Genomic DNA, 20304 nt, shown 5'->3' with positions numbered 1-20304 from the left:
CTAAGATTCGCATGTCTGCAAGTTAGAGGTAGATATCTCCGAGTTAGAAAGACTTACAACCATTGTCTCACTACAGACACTTGGGATATGACAGGCCTGCAAATAATATGTGTATTTCAGTTTAGTGTAATAACCACTGATGCCTATAGCCACGTGTGACTAACACCGGCACCTGAACGTTCTACTTCCTTCTCACGCGGCGCTCATTGTGACGTCACAGAAGCATTTCCACGCCTCCAATCAGATGTGATGTGATGTGGGGAGGGGAGTCGGAAGAAAGGAAGCGCAGTGCTGAGGCTCCCGGAGCTGATCCTCACAGGCACCGCGCTGCTCCCAATAACTACATGACATGACGCAAGGTAAGCGGCGGCAGGGGAGAGAGTGACCACCTTATGAGCGCACCCAGAGCCCCGGGTGCTGTGTCCGCCTGGAGGAGGAGCAGAGTCACCAAGGCTGCCCTGCACTGTCAGTGTAAGATCATTATGATGTGGGCTGCTGTCAGACACATTGGAGCTTGATAACCAAGCCAGATGGTCCCCGTCCGTCCCCCCCGTCCACCCCCCCCCCCCTCTCCCTCAAAGTCCTCTGGGTCAGGTTGAGCATGACCTGGACAGGCTGCTCCCTGACATTGTTGCTCTACCAGCTTCATGTCTATGTGCTGAGTTTACTGAGATCACTGTTAGCCTCGTCACTGTCTGCAATGCATTATTTTGTCTGTGTGGCACTTGCAACGCTGATACGTGTATGTAACAAAAATATTTCCTTCACCAAAATGAATTGTTTCCCAGTAATTAAACACACAACGATTATACATGTTCTGTGAAAAAGAAAGGAACTCTTTATATGTTCAGTGTGTATGTATGTGTACACACACACAGTGGGAGAGAGGATATTGGTCTAAATGGACCATGCTCTTACTTGGAAACTTCATGCCTGTGTTTCAAGTTCCTGAATTGTAGTTTTGGTTAATGACTTGCACTTGCCATATATATATGTTTACGTACGTAACAGTGATTTTTGCCCAACTTATGTTAGTTGTAGTACCAATAAAAAGTACTGTGATTTTACGAAAAGTCTAAACATATATGCAACATTGTTGTTTGTATCCTAAGTTGTTGGTTATTTCTGCTATGTCAATGTGCTAAGAACAGAAAGGGAAATGTGTTTTTTTTTTTTTTTTAAAGTAAAATCCCTTTCCGTAAAACAGATACACAAACTTAACTGATGGTGGTGCTCTGTAACTCTGGTACATTAATAATGTTGTTATTATTAATTATTACATAGTTACATTTGTAAAGCGCCAACATATTCTGCAGTACAATGGGGGTACAGAGATTTGATAATTGCATAAACCGTTGCATACAAATAAGGACAAACCGATACAGAAGGTAATAATGGGAATCCTGCTCATGAGAGCTTACAGCCTTTCTAGAGGGAATAAGGGGCAATGTTGAAACAGAAAAGTAAAGTGACTTCTCATTGTGGGATGGAGTATGTCTCAGGACGGAGTGTGGTCTATCCTGACAGCTAATCCCATTCAGGTTTGAGGGTGGGGATGATAGGGGGTGTTGCATAGCGTGGAGCTTGGTCCAGCTGCACACAGCTGGTCCCAATGGGATTGGAGGGGGAGAGGGGTGTTTGATGTTAGTTATGCCAGATGGAGTGTTTGCATGTTTGAAAGCTGGGGGGGGGGGGGGGGGAAGAGTGTGAGGGTGTGTTGTAGGGAATTCTAGATAGAGGAGGCAACACTGGAGAAGTCTTTTATAGGCTGGAGGAAAGGCAGAAAGTATGGGGCATTTTGGTATATTTGGGGATGATGGCTGATGTGTGTGTGTGTGTGTGTGTGTGTGGGGGGGGGGGGGGGGGAAGGGGTGTTTTGAGAGCTTTTGGGTGTGCTTTAAATTTTGATTCTAGAGGATATGGGAAGCCTGTGTAGGAATTTACATACTGGAGCAGTGAGTGCGGGAAGCCTGTGTAGGAATTTACATACTGGAGCAGTGAGTGCGGGAAGCCTGTGTAGGAATTTACATACTGGAGCAGTGAGTGCGGGAAGCCTGTGTAGGAATTTACATACTGGAGCAGTGAGTGCGGGAAGCCTGTGTAGGAATTTACATACTGGAGCAGTGAGTGTGGGAAGCCTGTGTAGGAATTTACATACTGGAGCAGTGAGTGCGGGAAGCCTGTGTAGGAATTTACATACTGGAGCAGTGATTGCATGAAGCCTGTGTAGGAATTTACATACTGGAGCAGTGAGTGCGGGAAGCCTGTGTAGGAATTTACATACTGGAGCAGTGAGTGCGGGAAGCCTGTGTAGGAATTTACATACTGGAGCAGTGAGTGCGGGAAGCCTGTGTAGGAATTTACATACTGGAGCAGTGAGTGCGGGAAGCCTGTGTAGGAATTTACATACTGGAGCAGTGAGTGCGGGAAGCCTGTGTAGGAATTTACATACTGGAGCAGTGAGTGCGGGAAGCCTGTGTAGGAATTTACATACTGGAGCAGTGAGTGCGGGAAGCCTGTGTAGGAATTTACATACTGGAGCAGTGAGTGCGGGAAGCCTGGCAGCAGCACTTTGGATGGGTTGGGGTTGGCGGACAAGTGGAATGCCAAGTAGGGGAAGGTTGCAGTAGTGAAGGCGGGATATGCTGAGTGCATGAATTAGACTTTTAGTGGCACTATGAGAGGGGCGAATCCTCGTGATATTTCAGAGGTGAAAATGGCAAGACTTTGTGAGGAATGTAGGAGAGATCAGAGCCGAAGATGACCACTAGATAGCGGACGGACTTGGGGTGTTTGATGAGATTTTGGTGTTATTGACAGTGAGGGAGAGTTTGGGTGTAGTGGTGGCAGTAGAAGCGGAAAGTGTAATAGTTGTTTCGTACAAGTTAAGTAAATTCACAAACTTAACTGGCGGTGCTCTGTAACTATGGTACCATTACCCCTTCTAGTCACTGAGTACTAGTGTGCAATTAGTGGATTGGTTGTATCAAGCAATAGGAAGAATTACGTGTCAGGAGTGCGTAATTGGGGGCACAACATTTTCTGAGGGTTGCACCGCGCTTACAGTGGCCCTGCGTCTCTTCCCCACAATGTTTAAATTGATTGCCGGGGGAGAGCGTGGGACCTCTGTTACTGCTTCTTACCTTCTGCCTGGCTTCTCCTGACGACATATCTCCATGACAACGCAGCGTCAAATGGCATGGCGATGTCACATTACGCTATGGTGTTGCCGTGACGTTGTGACATCACATGACACCAAAGAGTATGTAAGAGGCAGGGAGACACGACTTAAAAAGTTTGCACAGCCCGACTTAAGTGACGACCTTTTTTCCAGTATGGTTACAGGTGAACACCATATATACAATGGTCATGGCCAAATGTCTGACGATGTTATGTTTGCTTGTTCTGTCACTGTTCACCTATTTTAGAGATGCATGTCAAATATGGTAAACTATTAATCTTCTTTTTAAGCTTCCGTAATCGTGAACCATGCCAGGTAGAAACAGACGGAGGGCCCCTTTCAAAATACACGTGTGTAGCTAGGTCCCCCTCTTACCTCCGGGCTGTGTGAGGGTGACGGCTGTGAGGTTGCTGCGGTGCGGGCGAGCGGGTCACCGGCGTTCTGCTTAGGGCACCGCTATCTTGTCCGAATGCCACGCATGCGCAGAAGCACTTGCGCATGCGCAGTGAGCTTCCAAGTTGCGGCGGCCATCATTCTACACCCTGCGCATGCGCAGGACATATAGAGCAGTGGCCATTACTCTCAAACGGTTCCGCAAGGGACTAGAAGTCCCATGAGCCTTAGGGACAGAAGCAGGGAGCCGGAGTGGATACATTTGGCGCGCTCTGCGCGACCACGCCAGTCGGAAGAGGGAGCTGGATCCAGCAGCCAGTGGGTCTGAAACTAGGCCTATTATATTCCCCCTTGAGCACTGGCTAGGCCCCAACTCACAGTAGCTTGTAGTTGCTGCAGGAAAGGCCCCTTGGATAAGGACGCTTCCCCATTTAAGGTCTCGTGTCAGGGACACAGTGAAGACGCCGCGCAGTGACTGCGGCTTGTGGTTTGGGACCAGACCACCTCCGTTGTACAAACATACAGAACATCTCTCCCCTACATGCAGAGAACACCCTACCCCTCCTCCCCCCCGCTCCAATACATCCCTCTCCCTCAAAAGAAACATTCAGGTCCCCCCTCCCCATAAATGAAACAAACAAACCTCTTTCCCTTTCTCCCAAAGGGATACTCGCAAACCGTGTCCCTGACTATGGATATGCATAGTGCCCCCTTAGACAAGTGACTCCCAACCGGTGTTCTACGGAACTTTAACTTAATAACACCTCCTTCTCCCAGACTCGGAGATGTATTCTACCCGGTCAAAGTGGATGTTGTGGCGCACAGCTTTAACAGGTATTTAGCCCTATCTGGGTCACAGAACTTAGATCCTCGTGTAGTAAATTTCCATACCATCACTTTGAATATACGATATAATTGACTTATGATAACTAAAGTAAGATACAGTGAGTCGTCGCTTACCGACGTTTCGGTTTCCGACGTAGGCCTTATCCGACGCCGCGTAATGCAGTCTGCCAGACCCGCTTACCCGACGGTCACCGCTGACGATTAACATGGGGCTCTGCAATCCAACGGTCCGGTAACAGATGGCGGTTGGCTGGATGCATTCTGTCAGATAAGCGAGGACCGCCTGTAGATATATTTTGGATAGTAATGTGTCTCAATGCCGTTACTCTCAAAAGTCTTTCATTCAATGTAAATCATAAATATCAAAACACAATTTCAGTGACAAGAAGATTGATTTGGAATGCGTGTGCTCGGCACACAACCCCCTATCTTTTTTTTTTTGGGGCGGTACATTTCTAACATTTTTGCTATTTGCACTCATATATTTTATACTCGCTGGGAATTCCTCTAATAAGTGGTGAGTGGCCCGCCACTACGCATGCGTGCCACCCGGCGGTCGCTTCAGCTCTTATATTTATTTAGGCCTATTCTGAATTTCGTGTGTGTGTGTGTGTGTGTGTGTGTACTTGGTATGGGTTAACCCTTTTCACTGTCAGATAGTAGTCCTACAGGCAGACATGGTTACAAGTCTCTCCTAGGCAGCAAATTGGTTAGGATACAAGAAGGTCATAGTTGGTAGATCGATAACTAACTCATGTAGTATTATTGCTGAACTGGCTAGTTAGGCTGTGGGAGCTCTGACAGATTGTGCTATCCAGTAACCTACAGTACAAAACTGAAGACTCTCTTCACTTGGTGCTCCTATTTGCTCAAACTCCCATTTGTAGCCTAGTGCTTTTCATTTTCTTTTTCTCCTCAGTGGAAACCTTTTGGTTCCACCAAATAAAAAACTTTATTGAGTGCATGCTAGCCAACATTGTTTTTTAATAGTAGGGGTTAAGGGAGTGGGGGAGGTGTGGGGGGGACTGGGAGTGTAGGAGGGTAGACAGACAGAGGGGGGGAGGGAGGATTGGAGAAAGGGAGGGGGGTGCATAGGGAGGGGGGTGCGGGGGGGGGGGAGGGGAAGTCCCCCTTGGCTCGTCCACGTCTCCCACCTTTGGGATCTGGGTTATTCCCTTCACTAGGGTTTGCGCTTTATGTCTTTATCTAAAGCCCTGGGGGCCTATCCATGGGTCCCATGTGTTCCAGAACTGTGTCATTTTTTTATGCAGCATAGCTGTTAATTTTTCCATAGACATTACTTCGTCCACCTGCCTTATGACTGTGTTTCTTGCAGGGGCTTTGACCTGCTTCCAGGCTGCTGCTATTGAGCACCTGGCTGCAGTCAAGATTGCAGAGACCAGTCTACTCATGGGTGGGGGTAGGTCGTCAAAGGGTTTACTCAGCACCAGGGACAGTGGATCTAGGGGGAGAGGAATTCCCGTTGTCTCATAGAGCAGCGTCTGGATCCTAACCCAGAACCTCTGAATCTCCGGACATGTCCACCAAATATGGGCCATGTCTCCCTTTTGACCACATCCTCTCCAGCACAGGTCTGGGGTGCCGGGGAAGATCTGGCTCAGTCTAGCTGGGGTCAGGTACCATTGGAATAGAATTTTGTACATATTCTCCTTTGTTACTGTGCAGATTGAGGTTTTTGCTGCCATCTCCCAGATATCCTCCCACTCCTCATTGTCAATTTGTATATTTAAGTCCGCAGACCATTTTTGCATATAGTGGTGGGTCGGGGATTTTGATGCTGACTCTATCCCCCTATATATCTCAGAGATTAGGCCTCTTTGATACCTGCCTTTACCGCATAGTGTTTCGAATCTGGTGGGTGGGGGAAATTTGGAGTTCCGCGAGAGCAAAAAATGTCTAATTTGCAGGTATTTGAATAGGTGGAGGTGTTGAGCTTGGTATTTGTCCCGTACCTCTTTAAATGTTAGAATCTCTCCATTTTTCAGCAAGTCTGCAACCAGCCTTATTCCAAGCCCCTGAAATTGGGCAAATTGCTTTTTGGAGCACCCGGGCGGGAAGTTCGGGTTCCCAAAGATCGGGGTGATTTGTGAGGGGGTGTTTAGCAGGCCATACTTCCCTTTGCTTTTCAGCCACGAGTCCCACGTGCATCTCATTGCTCCTAGATCAAACCTCCTTGATCCTCCTTTTTCTCCTTGGGACCACAGAAGTAGCTGAAGTGGTAGCGGGGCTGCGTAATGTGTTTCTATCTCGAGCCAGCAGGCCGCTGCCGGGTTGCAATTCCAAACTACGGCTTGCTTTAGCTGGGCTGCGAGGTAGTACCTAACCACATCGGGGACCCCCAGACCGCCTCTTAGTTTGGCTGATAACATTACTGATCTGGGGACCCTCGGTCTCTTGATCCTCCAACAAATCAGGGGAACTCGTCTCGTAGTTATGAAATAAAGAAACACTACATAGTGTAATACTGTTGTGAATAAATTTGTGCAAACAAAGCTCAAAAATGACTACTCACAATAAAGCAGTCAAATTCAGGCAGTCATCCAACTTTAGGGGTGGATGTTCCCTGTGTATACAGCAGCCACCAGCCCCCAACCTCCAAGGAGAAAAAAAGAAAAGAGACCATATAGTGCAGATGGTATTTAGTATTAAAAGGAATTAAAAAAATGAAGGCTTACACTTCATATGATCGAGGTAGGCAGTATGATATTATAGGTAGTGGGTGCTCATCTGGTCGCGATCCTTTTGAGTTCCTCACTATCCTCTGCTCTACCGCAATACTCTCGCGTCCACGCCAGGCACTCCCTTTGCGTCACTTCCGGTTGTTAAGCGAACTTCCAGATCTGATGACAGGGGTGGACCTCAGTTGTTCTTCCTATTCTGTATGGGCTGAAACACTCTACATGTTTCGCCGTTGTTACGGCTTCATCAGGAGTGTCTGTTTGCTGCTAAACTGGGTATTAAATACTCTAAGGCCCTCCCTCTCTGTAACATTCTATTGGCCAAACAATTATGACTCACAGGCAAACAGAGATAGTGGGCGTTGATTAGGTGCATACACCTCCATTCATTTAAAAAAGGGGCATTGTTTACATACATTTTTGCCTAAATCGGCACATATAATAAAAACAACCTTTTTTTGATTCCAAAAGGAGGTACAATTTATACAAATGATAGCCTAATGTGGCATATAAAAACAGCATAATAAATTATATAAAATTTATAAAAAATTGTTAAAATGATAAAAACTCAAACCTAAATCTAACTTTATTTTTAACTTCATTAACGACGATAGTGGTATTTCTCAAAAAAAGGAGACATAAAAGAAAACATAATTAATAATTAATATAATATCACACATACAGTAATGTATATTTATAACATCATAAGAAATCTTTATATATCAATCCTTAAAGAAACACTCCCAATTCAATATCCACATTGAGCCCCTGGAGTTAGGGTTTTCAATGTGAAAATGAAATAGGTTTCTCTTTTTGTTAACTGGACATTGCGATCCCCTCCCCTCCAATGGAGTAAAACTTTTTCTAGGACCGTAAATGTCAACCCTGTGGGATTTCCTTGATGGTACTTAATGAAATGTTCTGACAGGAGATGTGTATTAACCCCCCGCCTGATGTTTCCTAAATGTTCTAAAATTCTAATTCGTACATCTCTTGAGGTTTTCCCTATGTACTGTAATCCACCCTCGGTCTCTTGTCATTCCAGATAAATTGGAACATTTGGGCCTGTACATTTTTCATGGCTGTTAGTGGGACGACTACGGGGAGTGTTTGGAAATAGTACAATAGCCGAGGTAGGATGTTCATTTTGAGGGAGACTATTCTCCCGAACCATGATATTTGATGTTTTTTCCACGACTCTTAAGTCTTTTTTAATTTGATCAAATAGTGGGGGGTAGTTGTGTTGATAGAGGGATCCATGGGAGCTCGAGATTCTTATACCTAGGTATTTGATGTATGTGGTGCTCCACTTGTATTTATAATTGGACTGCAAAAGCTTCCATGTTGTGTTAGGGAGGGATATGTTAAGTGCTTCTGACTTGTCTATATTTATTTTATAGTCAGAGACTGTTCCAAATTGGTGGAGTACCTTTTGTAGGTTCGGGAGGGAGATGTGGGGGTCAGCGAGGGTCAGGATCACATCGTCCACAAATAGGGAAATTTTGTATTCCTTTGTGGAGATCGAAATCCCCTTGATGCCCTTTTCTTGTCTAATTTTGGCTGCCAATGGTTCAATTGTTAGGGCAAATAGGAGTGGGGATAGCGGGCAGCCCTGTCTGGTCCCATTTCTGATTGTAATTGGGTCTGATAGTCCTCCTGAAATTTTTACATATGCTGTGGGGTTTTGGTAGAGGGCTCTAACACCCTCTAAATAGGGACCGCTAAAACCAAACTTCAGCATTGTTTGGTCTAGGAAGGACCATCTGATCCTGTCGAACGCTTTTTCCGCGTCGAAGCTCAGGATCATTGCATTGGTTCCTGTGAGATGCATGTGGTTGATGATATCCACTATTTTGCGTGTATTGTCGGAGGCCTGTCTTCCTGACACAAAACCTACTTCATCTGTATTAATGAGTCTGGGGAGAATTGGGTTGAGCCTGTTTGCTAGTATCTTGCTGTAAATTTTGAGATCTGAGTTAAGTAGGGATATTGGCCTGTAGTTGCCACAAAGGAGCGGGTCTCGACCCTCCTTGTGGATAATGGCTAAATTTGCTGCAGTGATGGTAGCGGGGATTGGCTCTCCTTGTAAGAAAGAGTTGAACATGTCAAGCAAGTAAGGGGACAGGGTCAGCATGAATGTCTTATAGTAAGTGTTAGAAAATCCGTCCGGGCCCGGAGTTTTTGCCGGTTTGAGGGAGCTAATGGCTTCGGTTAGTTCTTCTAGGGTAATGTCTTTATTTAGTTCATCTAGTTCGGCCTGTGAAAGGGAGAGGAGGGAGCACTCCTCCAGGTATTTTGAGATTGTGTCTAAGGGGGTCGGATTTTGGCCCAGAGGATGTAGGTTATACAGTTGAGAGTAGTAGTCAGCAAATTCTTGTGCTATTTCTTTTCCGTCATATGTGATTTTCCCTGATTTTGTGCGGATTTTGGATATTTGTGACTTTACCCGTATGCCTCTAAGTTTCGAGGCTAAAAGCTTATCGGCTTTGTTTCCTTTATCAAAGAATTTTTGTTTTGTTTGTCCATCTTAGGGCCCTTTCTACTTCCTCTAATTGTGTTTGTTTGAGAGCTGCTCGCGTTTGGTTTAATTGCTTTAGTATTTTTTTGGATGCTGTTGTTTTGGGTTGCTGCTCTAGGTGTTTGATTTTATCTGTTAGTTCAGTTTGGAATTTAGCTTTTTGTTTTTTCTTATAGGCCGATATCGAGATTAATTCTCCTCTAATTGAGGCCTTGTGTGCCTCCAAAAGCATAGCCGGGGCCGAGACCGTACCTGCGTTTATCTGGAAAAAGGAGGAGAGTTTGCGTCTTATATTTGTCTCTGTCTCTGGGCAGTTGAGTAGGGAATCATTCAACTTCCATTTGTAGGGATTGTTTTTGACAAAGGGTAGGGTGAGGGTGAGTTCCACTGGTGCGTGGTCAGACCAGGTAATTGGGCCGATAATGGAGTGGGAGGAAGCCTGGAGTATGTTGTTGGTACCCAGAAAATAGTCTAACCTCGAGTAGGACTGATGAGGGGCGGAGAAGAAGGTGTAATCCCTTTGAATAGAAAAAAGGGAAATAGTGCGCAATCAAATTTTAAACGTGACGTGATAAGTGAGAATATATGAAATAAATAACTTAACCTAAGATTGAGCGTCTGCAGCTGTGATGGAAGATGGGGGGGCTCAGGAACCCCCTGGAACTAACAAATGGATACAAAAAAGAGAGACACAGCGCACAACGCTCATAGTGCATTACAAAATATTATTGACATGAATAATAAATGGTGAGTAATGTGCGTACATCAAATAAATTAATATCAAGCAGTTTCGGGATATTTTACCCAACGACTCCGGAGACCAGGATGTAAGTCTTTGCAGGGGTGATACTGCTGTCCTCGATGGTGCAGGGTCCTATTGAAATGTGTGCACAACCTCTGCTTGATCTTGCTCCCCTGAGCACAGGCAGGCTGGGAGCTGCTGATTCCTGCAGTGTTTCAGCAGGGCAGTTTTAGACATCAGCTGTGCGCCAACACTCTCCTCCGTGTGAATCACTTCCTGGATCGTGACGTCACCGCAGGGATTCGGCGCCGCTCAGCAACTGTCAAAATCGCGCAGTAGGGTGCCAGTATGGGGCTAGAGCACTAGTACAAGCTTGTCCTACGCGTTTCGAAACGGAACGTTTCTTCTTCAGGGACTAATATTAAGTGGATTTCGGGTAAAAGCTATATATCCCGCAATCGTGTCTCATTGGTTAATCCCTTAATCCTATTGTCCAATAGGGAACCAACGGGGGCGGGATTAGAGTCCCGAAAGACATACGTCACTACCAAAGGTTAACATATGCAAAAAAACTTTGAACAAACTTTAATAACAAAAACAATGTTAACCAAGACGCAAATGATGGGCTAGAATAAAGAAAAAAGTGTTAAAAACATGTCATATACACACACAATCAATAAAATCATTGCCCTATGGACCTGAATGACAAATGGTGAAATATAAGGTATATAAAAAAACATAGATGTGTTCAAGAAGGGTCTAAAACATATTGAGCAGCAGAATAAAAGTTAAAAATGATTTACATGTCTAAATGCATAATACCACTAAAAGGACATAATATGTTTATATAATTTATGTTATTAAATAATTAAAAAGAGTTTGCTAATAAAATGATTAATATAGAGACCAAATATCTATGTCTTCATTTAAACCTCCTGGATACAAGGTGTTTAGTTTATGTATCCAGAAGGTTTCTTGCCTGGATAGTTCCTTAATCCTGTCCCCCCCTCTCCTATTTTTTGGAATATGTTTAATACCTTTAAAAAGGAGGGTTGAGGGATCACTGTTATGGCATGTTGCATAGTGTTTAGAGAGACTGTGTTTCATGAACCCCAGTTTTATGTTTCGCAAATGTTCTAAAATGCGTACTTTCAAAGCACGCTTCGTGCGTCCCACATAAAAAAGACCACAGGGACATTCTAATAAATAAACTACATGGTCAGTGTTACAAAAGAATAAAATCATTAATATTAATAATATCACCGTTTGGACACTTAAAAGTTTTTTTATCTGGATGCATATGTTTGCAAACAGAGCATCTCCCACATTTGAAATTCCCAGTTGGTTTGATACTCAACCATTGCCTTTCCCCACTGTGTTGTTCTTTTAATTTGATATCGCTAGGGGATAGCGTATTCTTTAGATTTTTAGCCTTTCTGTAAATAAATTTTGGGAATTTCGAAAGGTGGGTGCCCAAAAACGGATCATTTGAAAGGATTGACCAGTGTTTTTGTATAATTTTCTCGATCCTCCCTGTCATTGAATTAAAATTTGTAATGAAAGATACATTGCACTTGCCCTCTTCTATGGATTTTTTACTGTTTTTATCTTTTTTTGTTAACATGGATTTCCTTTCTATTTTTCTTATTTTCTCCAGGTCCCCTTTTAATTTCTCCAGACGGTATCCCCTCTCCAAGAATTTAGATGTTAAATCTTTGGCCTGATCATTTTTAACTTTTATTCTGCTGCTCAATATGTTTTAGACCCTTCTTGAACACATCTATGTTTTTTTATATACCTTATATTTCACCATTTGTCATTCAGGTCCATAGGGCAATGATTTTATTGATTGTGTGTGTATATGACATGTTTTTAACACTTTTTTCTTTATTCTAGCCCATCATTTGCGTCTTGGTTAACATTGTTTTTGTTATTAAAGTTTGTTCAAAGTTTTTTTGCATATGTTAACCTTTGGTAGTGACGTATGTCTTTCGGGACTCTAATCCCGCCCCCGTTGGTTCCCTATTGGACAATAGGATTAAGGGATTAACCAATGAGACACGATTGCGGGATATATAGCTTTTACCCGAAATCCACTTAATATTAGTCCCTGAAGAAGAAACGTTCCGTTTCGAAACGCGTAGGACAAGCTTGTACTAGTGCTCTAGCCCCATACTGGCACCCTACTGCGCGATTTTGACTGTTGCTGAGCGGCGCCGAATCCCTGCGGTGACGTCACGATCCAGGAAGTGATTCACACGGAGGAGAGTGTTGGCGCACAGCTGATGTCTAAAACTGCCCTGCTGAAACACTGCAGGAATCAGCAGCTCCCAGCCTGCCTGTGCTCAGGGGAGCAAGATCAAGCAGAGGTTGTGCACACATTTCAATAGGACCCTGCACCATCGAGGACAGCAGTATCACCCCTGCAAAGACTTACATCCTGGTCTCCGGAGGCGTTGGGTAAAATATCCCGAAACTGCTTGATATTAATTTATTTGATGTACGCACATTACTCACCATTTATTATTCATGTCAATAATATTTTGTAATGCACTGAGCGTTGTGCGCTGTGTCTCTCTTTTTTGTAATCCCTTTGACCCTGGTGCTGAGCTCTCAACACATCGACCAGGGAGAATTCTTCTATTATTTCCCTGCATTTTTTTGCTTTTTTTTGTGATTGGATCATGTAAGATGTGCCTTGAGTTGCATTGGGTAGGTCTTTTGGAGTTTTCGTTTTATCTTGTGTGTGTGAGGCGACCATGTTAAAGTCTCCTCCTATAATTAAGGAAGAGAGTGCCTGCTGTTCCAGGGAGTCCAGCACTTTTTTGAGGAACAGGGTTTGATTTTCATTGGGGGCGTATATGTTCACCAATGTTATGGGAGAACCTGCTAGAGTACCCCGGATCACCAGGAATCTTCCCTCTGGGTCTGATTGAGTGTGAGTTAGGGCGAAGGGGACATTGTTCCTTATTAGGATAGCGACTCCTTTCTTTTTACTCGGGGAGGATGCGTAGAAAGCCTGTGGGAACAGGCGCTTGATTGTATTTGGGGGAACTGGTGAGTTAAAGTGTGTTTCTTGCAGGAAAACGATGTCCCCTTTTGTTTTTTTGAGTTCCTGGAGCGCTAGTTTTCTTTTTTTATTTGAGTTTAGTCCCTTTACGTTAAGCGTGATTAATTTTATGTCTGTCATTTTGTGTCGTGCTTGTTTTTCGGAGCTCTGAGCTCCGAGGCCCTCTGTATTCCCACGGTGAGGGCTACTAGTCCTGTGAGCCTTAGGTGAGTTTGTGTAGGCGAGTGGGGGAGGGAGAGGGTGGGGGGGAGGGGAAGGGAGACACAATAGGAAGGGTGGGGGTCGTTGGGCCTTCAGATGGCCCTAGAAAGTAGGCCTCTCCCCTGTGGGCGAGACAAGTACGGGGGTTTATTACCCCTAGAGATCCTTCCAGAACTCAGAAAACGGTCGGAGACCGGAAAGAGGGTCCCACACCCTCTGTGTGAAAACTTACTTAGAACCACTTCTATGGAGACCACTTAGTGTGGTGTCCTATAAACATTTCTAAACATCATCACATAAACCTTTGGAAGAAACAAAACCTTTTTTTAAGACCTCTATTTTGTCGGTCAACATTTATATAGTCTATATTGTTATGTTGTGGGCGTTCAATATTTATCAACCCGCTTTTTGGATACTCTGGGCCCGGAGTTAGCCCCGTCTCCTCTAGATGCTATTTTCCACTTCTCCGCTATAGAGGTGCGTCGTTCCTCTTCAAGACGGAGGGATAGGATGGGGGGAGGAGGGGATGGGGGGAGGAGGGGGGAGGGGAGAGGTGGGGATGGGGGGGAGGGAGAGGTGGGCAAAAAGGGGGGGGGGGAGGTGGGGGGAGTCTCTGGATAGGATAAGGATGACTGTCTGGTTTGTCTTAGCGTGGGATCGTGTTGTTCCCTTTCTGTCTTTGCATGTATCTTGTCATTTGGGGGGGGGGGGAGGGAGAGCGGAGGGGGGGGCAGAGAGGGGGGGGGGCAGGGGGAGAGGGGAGGGGGAAGGAACCACTTGGGGGTGGATGCCTATCTGTGTAGACATTTTTTTTGTATTAACCCTTTGTCTCTTCTCTTTTTGACAACTTGTACGGAAAAACACAACATTTGGCATTTATCATATGACAATTGCATTTTCTTATCATCCGATACATATATCCTATTGCTAGGGGGTACATTTGCTTTTATCTGCTTATCAACTCTATTTCTTACATGAGCAATTGGCATCTTACATATATCATTTGCATTTACTAATTGTCTTCTGCTTATATCTTATTTCTGCATAGTCCATTTGCTAGTATCTGCATTACCACATTGTTCTTTGTTATGATCATTCGGTTTCTACCTTACCACATTTGCATTTTGCTTTTGATTGTTGCTTAAGGCTAGACAATAAAAAACGGGGGGATCGGGAGTGAGGATGGGCAGGTAGCGGGGGGGGGGGGGGGGGGGAGAGGGGAGCGGGGGAGGGGGAACGGGGGGGAAGGGGAGCGCGGGGGGGGTATGTAAGGGAGCGGATCAGTGGTTTATGGGGTTTACTTGCTTCAGGGCTGCTTTCATAGTTTGTTGTTCCCTTTTGAGGGACCGCCATCGTGCTTCAGGTGGTATGTCCGTTACTTAGGGGCCTCTGTGTTCTTCTGATTAGCCAGCCTTTCAGAGGCCCGGGGAACCTCCATCTCATCATTGTTTGTGGGGGACTTGGCTGGTAGTCTGTTGTCCTGTTGCTGACTCAGCCCCAACGCTTTTAGGAACGCCGGCGAATCCTGTGGTCTGGAAATTGTGTGGTGACGTCCATTCTTCAGGATGATCAGCTTAAAGGGGAAACCCCAACGCTAGGAGATTCCCCTTTCTTGTAGTATGTTCCTGAGGGGCTTCATTTCTTTCCTTTTTTCTAGCGTGGATCTGGATAAGTCGCTGAAGATCTGTAGAGGTATGTTCTCCACTTGGATATCTCTTGCTCTCCTGCTTGCAGCCATGATCTTCTCCTTGGCTGAGTATGCGTGGAGCTTTATGATTACATCCCTGCGTCGTTCAGGGTCCGCAGGTTTGGGGCCCAGCGCTCTGTGCGCCCTGTCCATCTGGAAATCATGCTCCGACAGGTCTGGGGCTAGTTGTAGGAATAGTTTGCGAAGGTAGGCATGAAGCCCCTCGGCGGTGATCGTCTCTGATATATTCCTGATTCTCAGGTTTTGCCTTCGGTCCCTGTCTTCTTGTTCATCCAGGACGTCTCGCAGGTCTGCGACTTCTTGGCCGAGTCTTATGACTTCTTCCTCTGTTGCGTGTTGTGTGCCAACTACGTCTGTGACTTTGCGTTCCAGCACCTCAGTGCGCTTAGCCCATGTATTTCCGTTCTCAGGCCTTCCAGCGCCATGTTCATGTCCGTTAGGATTTCTTTGCGTAGCTCCTTATGCATTCTTTGGAAGAGGGCTTCGAAGTAGTGTTTGTTCACTATTGTTTTGAGTCGGGGGCTAAGTCCGTTAGTGCCACATGGGCTGCTTCCTCGGCGCCATCTTGGGAGTCCCCGCTCTGTTCAATGGGGTGGTGCGCGGGGGTAAAGTATTTTGTGACTCCTGGGCCTTGGGTCCCCTTTGGGCGGGCCGGCATCTTCCCTAACGTCTGCTAAGTTGTTTGTGCGTTTTTTATGCTTTTTTGTGTGGTTTGGGTCGCTCGATCATGCAATTTGCTTGTGAGGGTGGCGGGAGCTCCTCGACTATCCGACTATGTTCCCTGACGTCGCCGGAAGCTCTCGGAACATCTTTGTTTTAATTACTTCTGAGAAGGCAGGGGGCCATTTTCTATTCAGAGACCCACCAGGACGCCACCGGACACTGCTCTCCCCAGGTCAATTGACAATAGCACAAAACCCTAAACCCAGAGGCCAGAGGAGGGGGGGTGGTCCCCACAACTAGGGGGACAGACCAGAGGGGCACATCACCACAGCTGCAAGTGGGAGGAGGGGTGACCATCTCACATTGAGCTGCTGAAGGAATCATACTGCCACGGTGCAAAGACCCCATATATCCCCTCATAATCTGGGCTTCAAAGACTCAGGGTTAAAGATTAACCATATCCAGAGCCTATACACGCATTTTATAGGATACCTAATACCACAGACCCTGAATGATAAATAAACTACGGTCAATAAACAGTACCCACCTGCAGGGATATAGCTGGAGGGGTCCCGGCCTCGCACCACTTGGGAACTACTGAATTTCTGTTTTTAAAGAAATGGTTCTGAGTCTTCTGTGCCTAAAATATTTAAATGTGTGCCTTAAAGCAGCAGTTAAAGCAATATCCTACATGTGTTTTTTTTTTTTTTAAATCGGTTGTTTCTGAACTATAATAAAATACTTGTAACGTTTGTTTTTTTAAAGACATTTTAATGTATTCTAATGTAGCATGCATTTGTTTTAGTTTTTTTTATATAGTAGCCATTTACAAAGTCACACCCTCCTTCCTCTTCTGACACAGGCTCTGGCACACCCCTTTTTGAACCCTGCCCCCTCTCTAGCAGTGCACCAATTGTATCTAGTAACTGCCTGGTCACATGATCTTCCACACAGAACTTTGCATCGTGGGTACTGTTTTGCAGCAATAACTTAATTAAATATCCCAGAGCAAAGCGATCGATTTACAGGAGAACGGATCGATCTGCAACTAGGCTAATAGCTTGTCAGTGTGCAGGTTGTATTGGGGGACAGGGGGGGGGGACTGCAGCGTGAACTGCAGCTTTAACATTTATATTTTAAATAAAATCCTTCCTACTGTTAGTTGGTATTTATGCAAATGATCTGGCAACTGGTTTCGCTTTTCATATGCTGTGGAGTCATTACGAAGTATTGTATACCAGCAGCTTGTGTGTGTGGCTCCCATGGTGTACGAATGTTACTTGGGTAGCACTCTTTGGAAGACAGCTCCATTAGTGCTATAACTATTGTGACTGGATCACTGATATGGCAGACAGTGGTACCTAGAAGAATACTCCATGGAACAGTAATTAAGGGAATATCCAGCCATTGTCACTTTATTGTCAGAGGTGTGGCACTGCTTTTAACGTGTTCGGAATGGGTAAGGTCAAACAATACTCGATTAATAATGTTTTAAAATGTCTGCAGTTTTTTGTGGTGATTGAATGCTGAAGTGCATGGGGTTGTGCTACTAATATAACTATATTATATAACTATATCTTATAAGCAGACTGCATTCTGCACATCCGTTTAACAGAGTGGATGTGGTGGTCTAGTGGGTTATTTTAAAAGGATAACTATTGTCCAATTTGTCTGAATCTTGCAAGCCCCAGGGCCTGAGACATCTGACAACTAAGACAGGGAAATATATCCACTCTAACCGGAAATATTTTTACACGTTTACTGCCGTATTGTATGTTGTCGGCCAAATATTTATTTTTCCTGTGGCGTAGAAGTTTCCCTGCCAATACTGAACTGTTCCAAGGGATATTCACTTTTACACTCAAACTCCTTGTATATATTGTGGTGATGAGATGGTGTCAGTAGCAGGCTAACATTGAGTAGCAGGTTGCTCTGGTACTGTGGGGCTCAAATAAGGAACGAATAATTCATACACGTATTTCCTTTTTTTTCCCCCTGCAGCTCGTACCATGGGATGTAAAACTGCGACAGCTGTTTGGTTGAGCCAGCAACCTCCCAAATAATCCTCGCAGAAAGCACTTTCAAGACAGCGGCAGAAAGCTGGATTAAGTTGACAGTCTGAGTCAGAAACCACTGGCAGTGATGGAGGGAGAAGGCATGGAATGGATTGTGGCCTCTTTGCATCGGCTGGTATCTTGGGGAGCCTCTTCTGCCATGATCTTTGGAGGCATAGTGCCATATATACCTCAATACAGAGACATCCGACGAACACAGAACGCAGAGGGATTTTCCACTTACGTATGTCTTATGCTGTTGATAGCCAATATATTACGGATACTATTTTGGTAAGTGACTTTTTTTTACTGTAGTGTGAATATGGGAAGGACAACCTCCATTTACATTTAATGCTTCTGTATTGTTGGGTTGTAGAAGTGGTGCTATAAGGATAAATGCTAGTGCATAGGAAGAAAAGAGACTCCTATAAATGGAGGAAAATGTAATCCTTTTTAAAAAGCATATCTTAATGTAACTGATATATAGAGGGCATTAAATTAAAAGGTGAAATAGAAATAATATGACAAGTGTAGAAGAAAAAAACAAATATTCTAGAAAATATGTACCGTGTCACAATTTTTTTGTTGTGTGAAATAGGCCTATATATGTGAATAAAAAAGTGGACAAAATACGTATATATTTGTAAAAATATTTTGACGTCCAAAAAGGAGTCAATGTAGAGAAAAGTGTGGTGGCCCTCTCTCCCTTGTAGAGGTAAAACTCATTAAGTGCCCATAGATCAGAGTTGCCAAAACAAAACTCATTAAGTATGATTTTGAAATAATGTCAAAAGAACATGTAATCGCCTTTTCCTGAGTACTCAAAGAATGTAGTTAATTACTTTTACCTCTACAACAACTGTATGTCCATCCTCAGTCTTATGACTAAAATGCAATAGTCACCAATTGTAAAATATGATCAAATAAAGATCCAGGGGATCCTTGCAGCTCCTCCCCTGTTGACTTAGGCTGCGCTTATAGTGCCGGCGACGGTGACGTCACGCTGCGGTCGCGGGAAAAATCAAATTGACTAGACTTCCAGCGATCGCGACCAAGCCGTTCCCGTCGTTCCGTAGCGTCGTCGTGTCGCTTCTACTATAAGCGCATGTGATGGCGGCAATACATTTGTTTTGCTGTAACGTCGCCGGCACTATAAGCGCAGCCTTATTTCCCAAGCTACTTAAAAGAATAAGAAAAAAAATAAGAAGCGCATGCTCCCATTGCAAGTTTGTTTTTATTTCTTTAAAAGGTTGCTGTTGTGAGTATACAAGCTCTACTCTTAACCTTTTGGGGTGGGAAATGACAAAACGTGTTCTGGGAGCATGTACGCCTCCTTTACAAAATAATAAAGGAATAAAAAAAAGATTTTTTTCATTTTTTTTATTCCATTTTTTTTTTTGGTTGTTTGTCTCACTTTGAATTTTTTTTTTCTACCGTGTATTAAAACAGCAAAGTGGTGCACGTTGGGAGGCGCACGGCGAGAGAGGTTCTGTTTATGGTGCACACCTGCTTCATATGAAAAATGTATCAGGAAATGATTTATAGTTCAATAAAATCAACTCAAACCAGGGGACTACACAAACCTAATAATATCAAATATATATATATATATATATATATATATATATACACGCACGCGCCAAGGCTTCAATTGGAAAACAAGTGGACATGCTAAATTATACCCCGATGTCACACATAAAAATGGATATACATATCTTTAGACAACAAGACACGTGGGAACAAGTCCAATCCAGAGGGTGCTGCTCTATACTAGTAGGATGCAACTCAGGCGTCCCAAAAGATACTACAGAAGAAGAAAAGAGCGCACATCTCATGGTGTTATAAGTCACTTTGCTGGGCATATGACACAATAAAAACACTTGCTTACAGACTTCCGTAAGTAGCGGCATAAAACCAGGCCTATGGAGTCTTGGAGTCCGAGTCAGCTGTGAAGAGCAGATCCTCCCGTCTTCCCAGGCGCGTCCGCCAGTGTAAGCGACGAGGCAGTTATTCCGCACCACGTGTCATGCGTCCTGGTGTCACTATCAATGGGCAGAACTCTGCAAGCCTCTCTCTTGCTCTCTCTCTCCCACAACACTCAATCAGCTCCACTTCCAAAGACTTTCAGAGCGACCTATAGAGAACCACCCTACGTGTTTTGAGGAGTATCCTCTTGGTCAGGGGTGTGGTTTTCTCAGGTCGTATAGTCCCTTAAATACCCTCAGGCAA

The 20304-nt window shown here is 44.6% G+C and overlaps 1 protein-coding gene across 4 annotated transcripts in view; it reads left to right on the top strand.

Annotated features, from left to right (window-relative positions):
- Positions 1-227: 227 nt before the first annotated feature.
- The window catches only part of SLC66A2 (solute carrier family 66 member 2), a 136538-nt gene continuing 116461 nt past the window's right edge, over positions 228-20304 (top strand). For 3 of the 4 annotated variants that reach the window (XR_012799096.1, XM_075585536.1, XM_075585534.1), the window contains exons 1-2: positions 228-359; positions 18023-18366. Coding sequence is in view for 3 of the 4 variants with exons in the window: in XM_075585536.1 (XP_075441651.1) it covers positions 18164-18366 (203 nt within the window). In the remaining variant the exon portion in view is untranslated. Of the gene's footprint in view, positions 360-8164; positions 8253-18022; positions 18367-20304 lie in introns of all 4 variants that reach the window. The other variant, XM_075585535.1, reaches the window with a different exon arrangement.

The sequence above is a fragment of the Ascaphus truei genome, chromosome 2, assembly GCF_040206685.1.
Source record: "Ascaphus truei isolate aAscTru1 chromosome 2, aAscTru1.hap1, whole genome shotgun sequence".
NCBI classification, from domain to species: domain Eukaryota; kingdom Metazoa; phylum Chordata; class Amphibia; order Anura; family Ascaphidae; genus Ascaphus; species Ascaphus truei.
The sequence above is the reverse complement of the archived record's forward strand: the minus strand, read 5'-3'. Positions and strand labels throughout refer to the sequence as shown.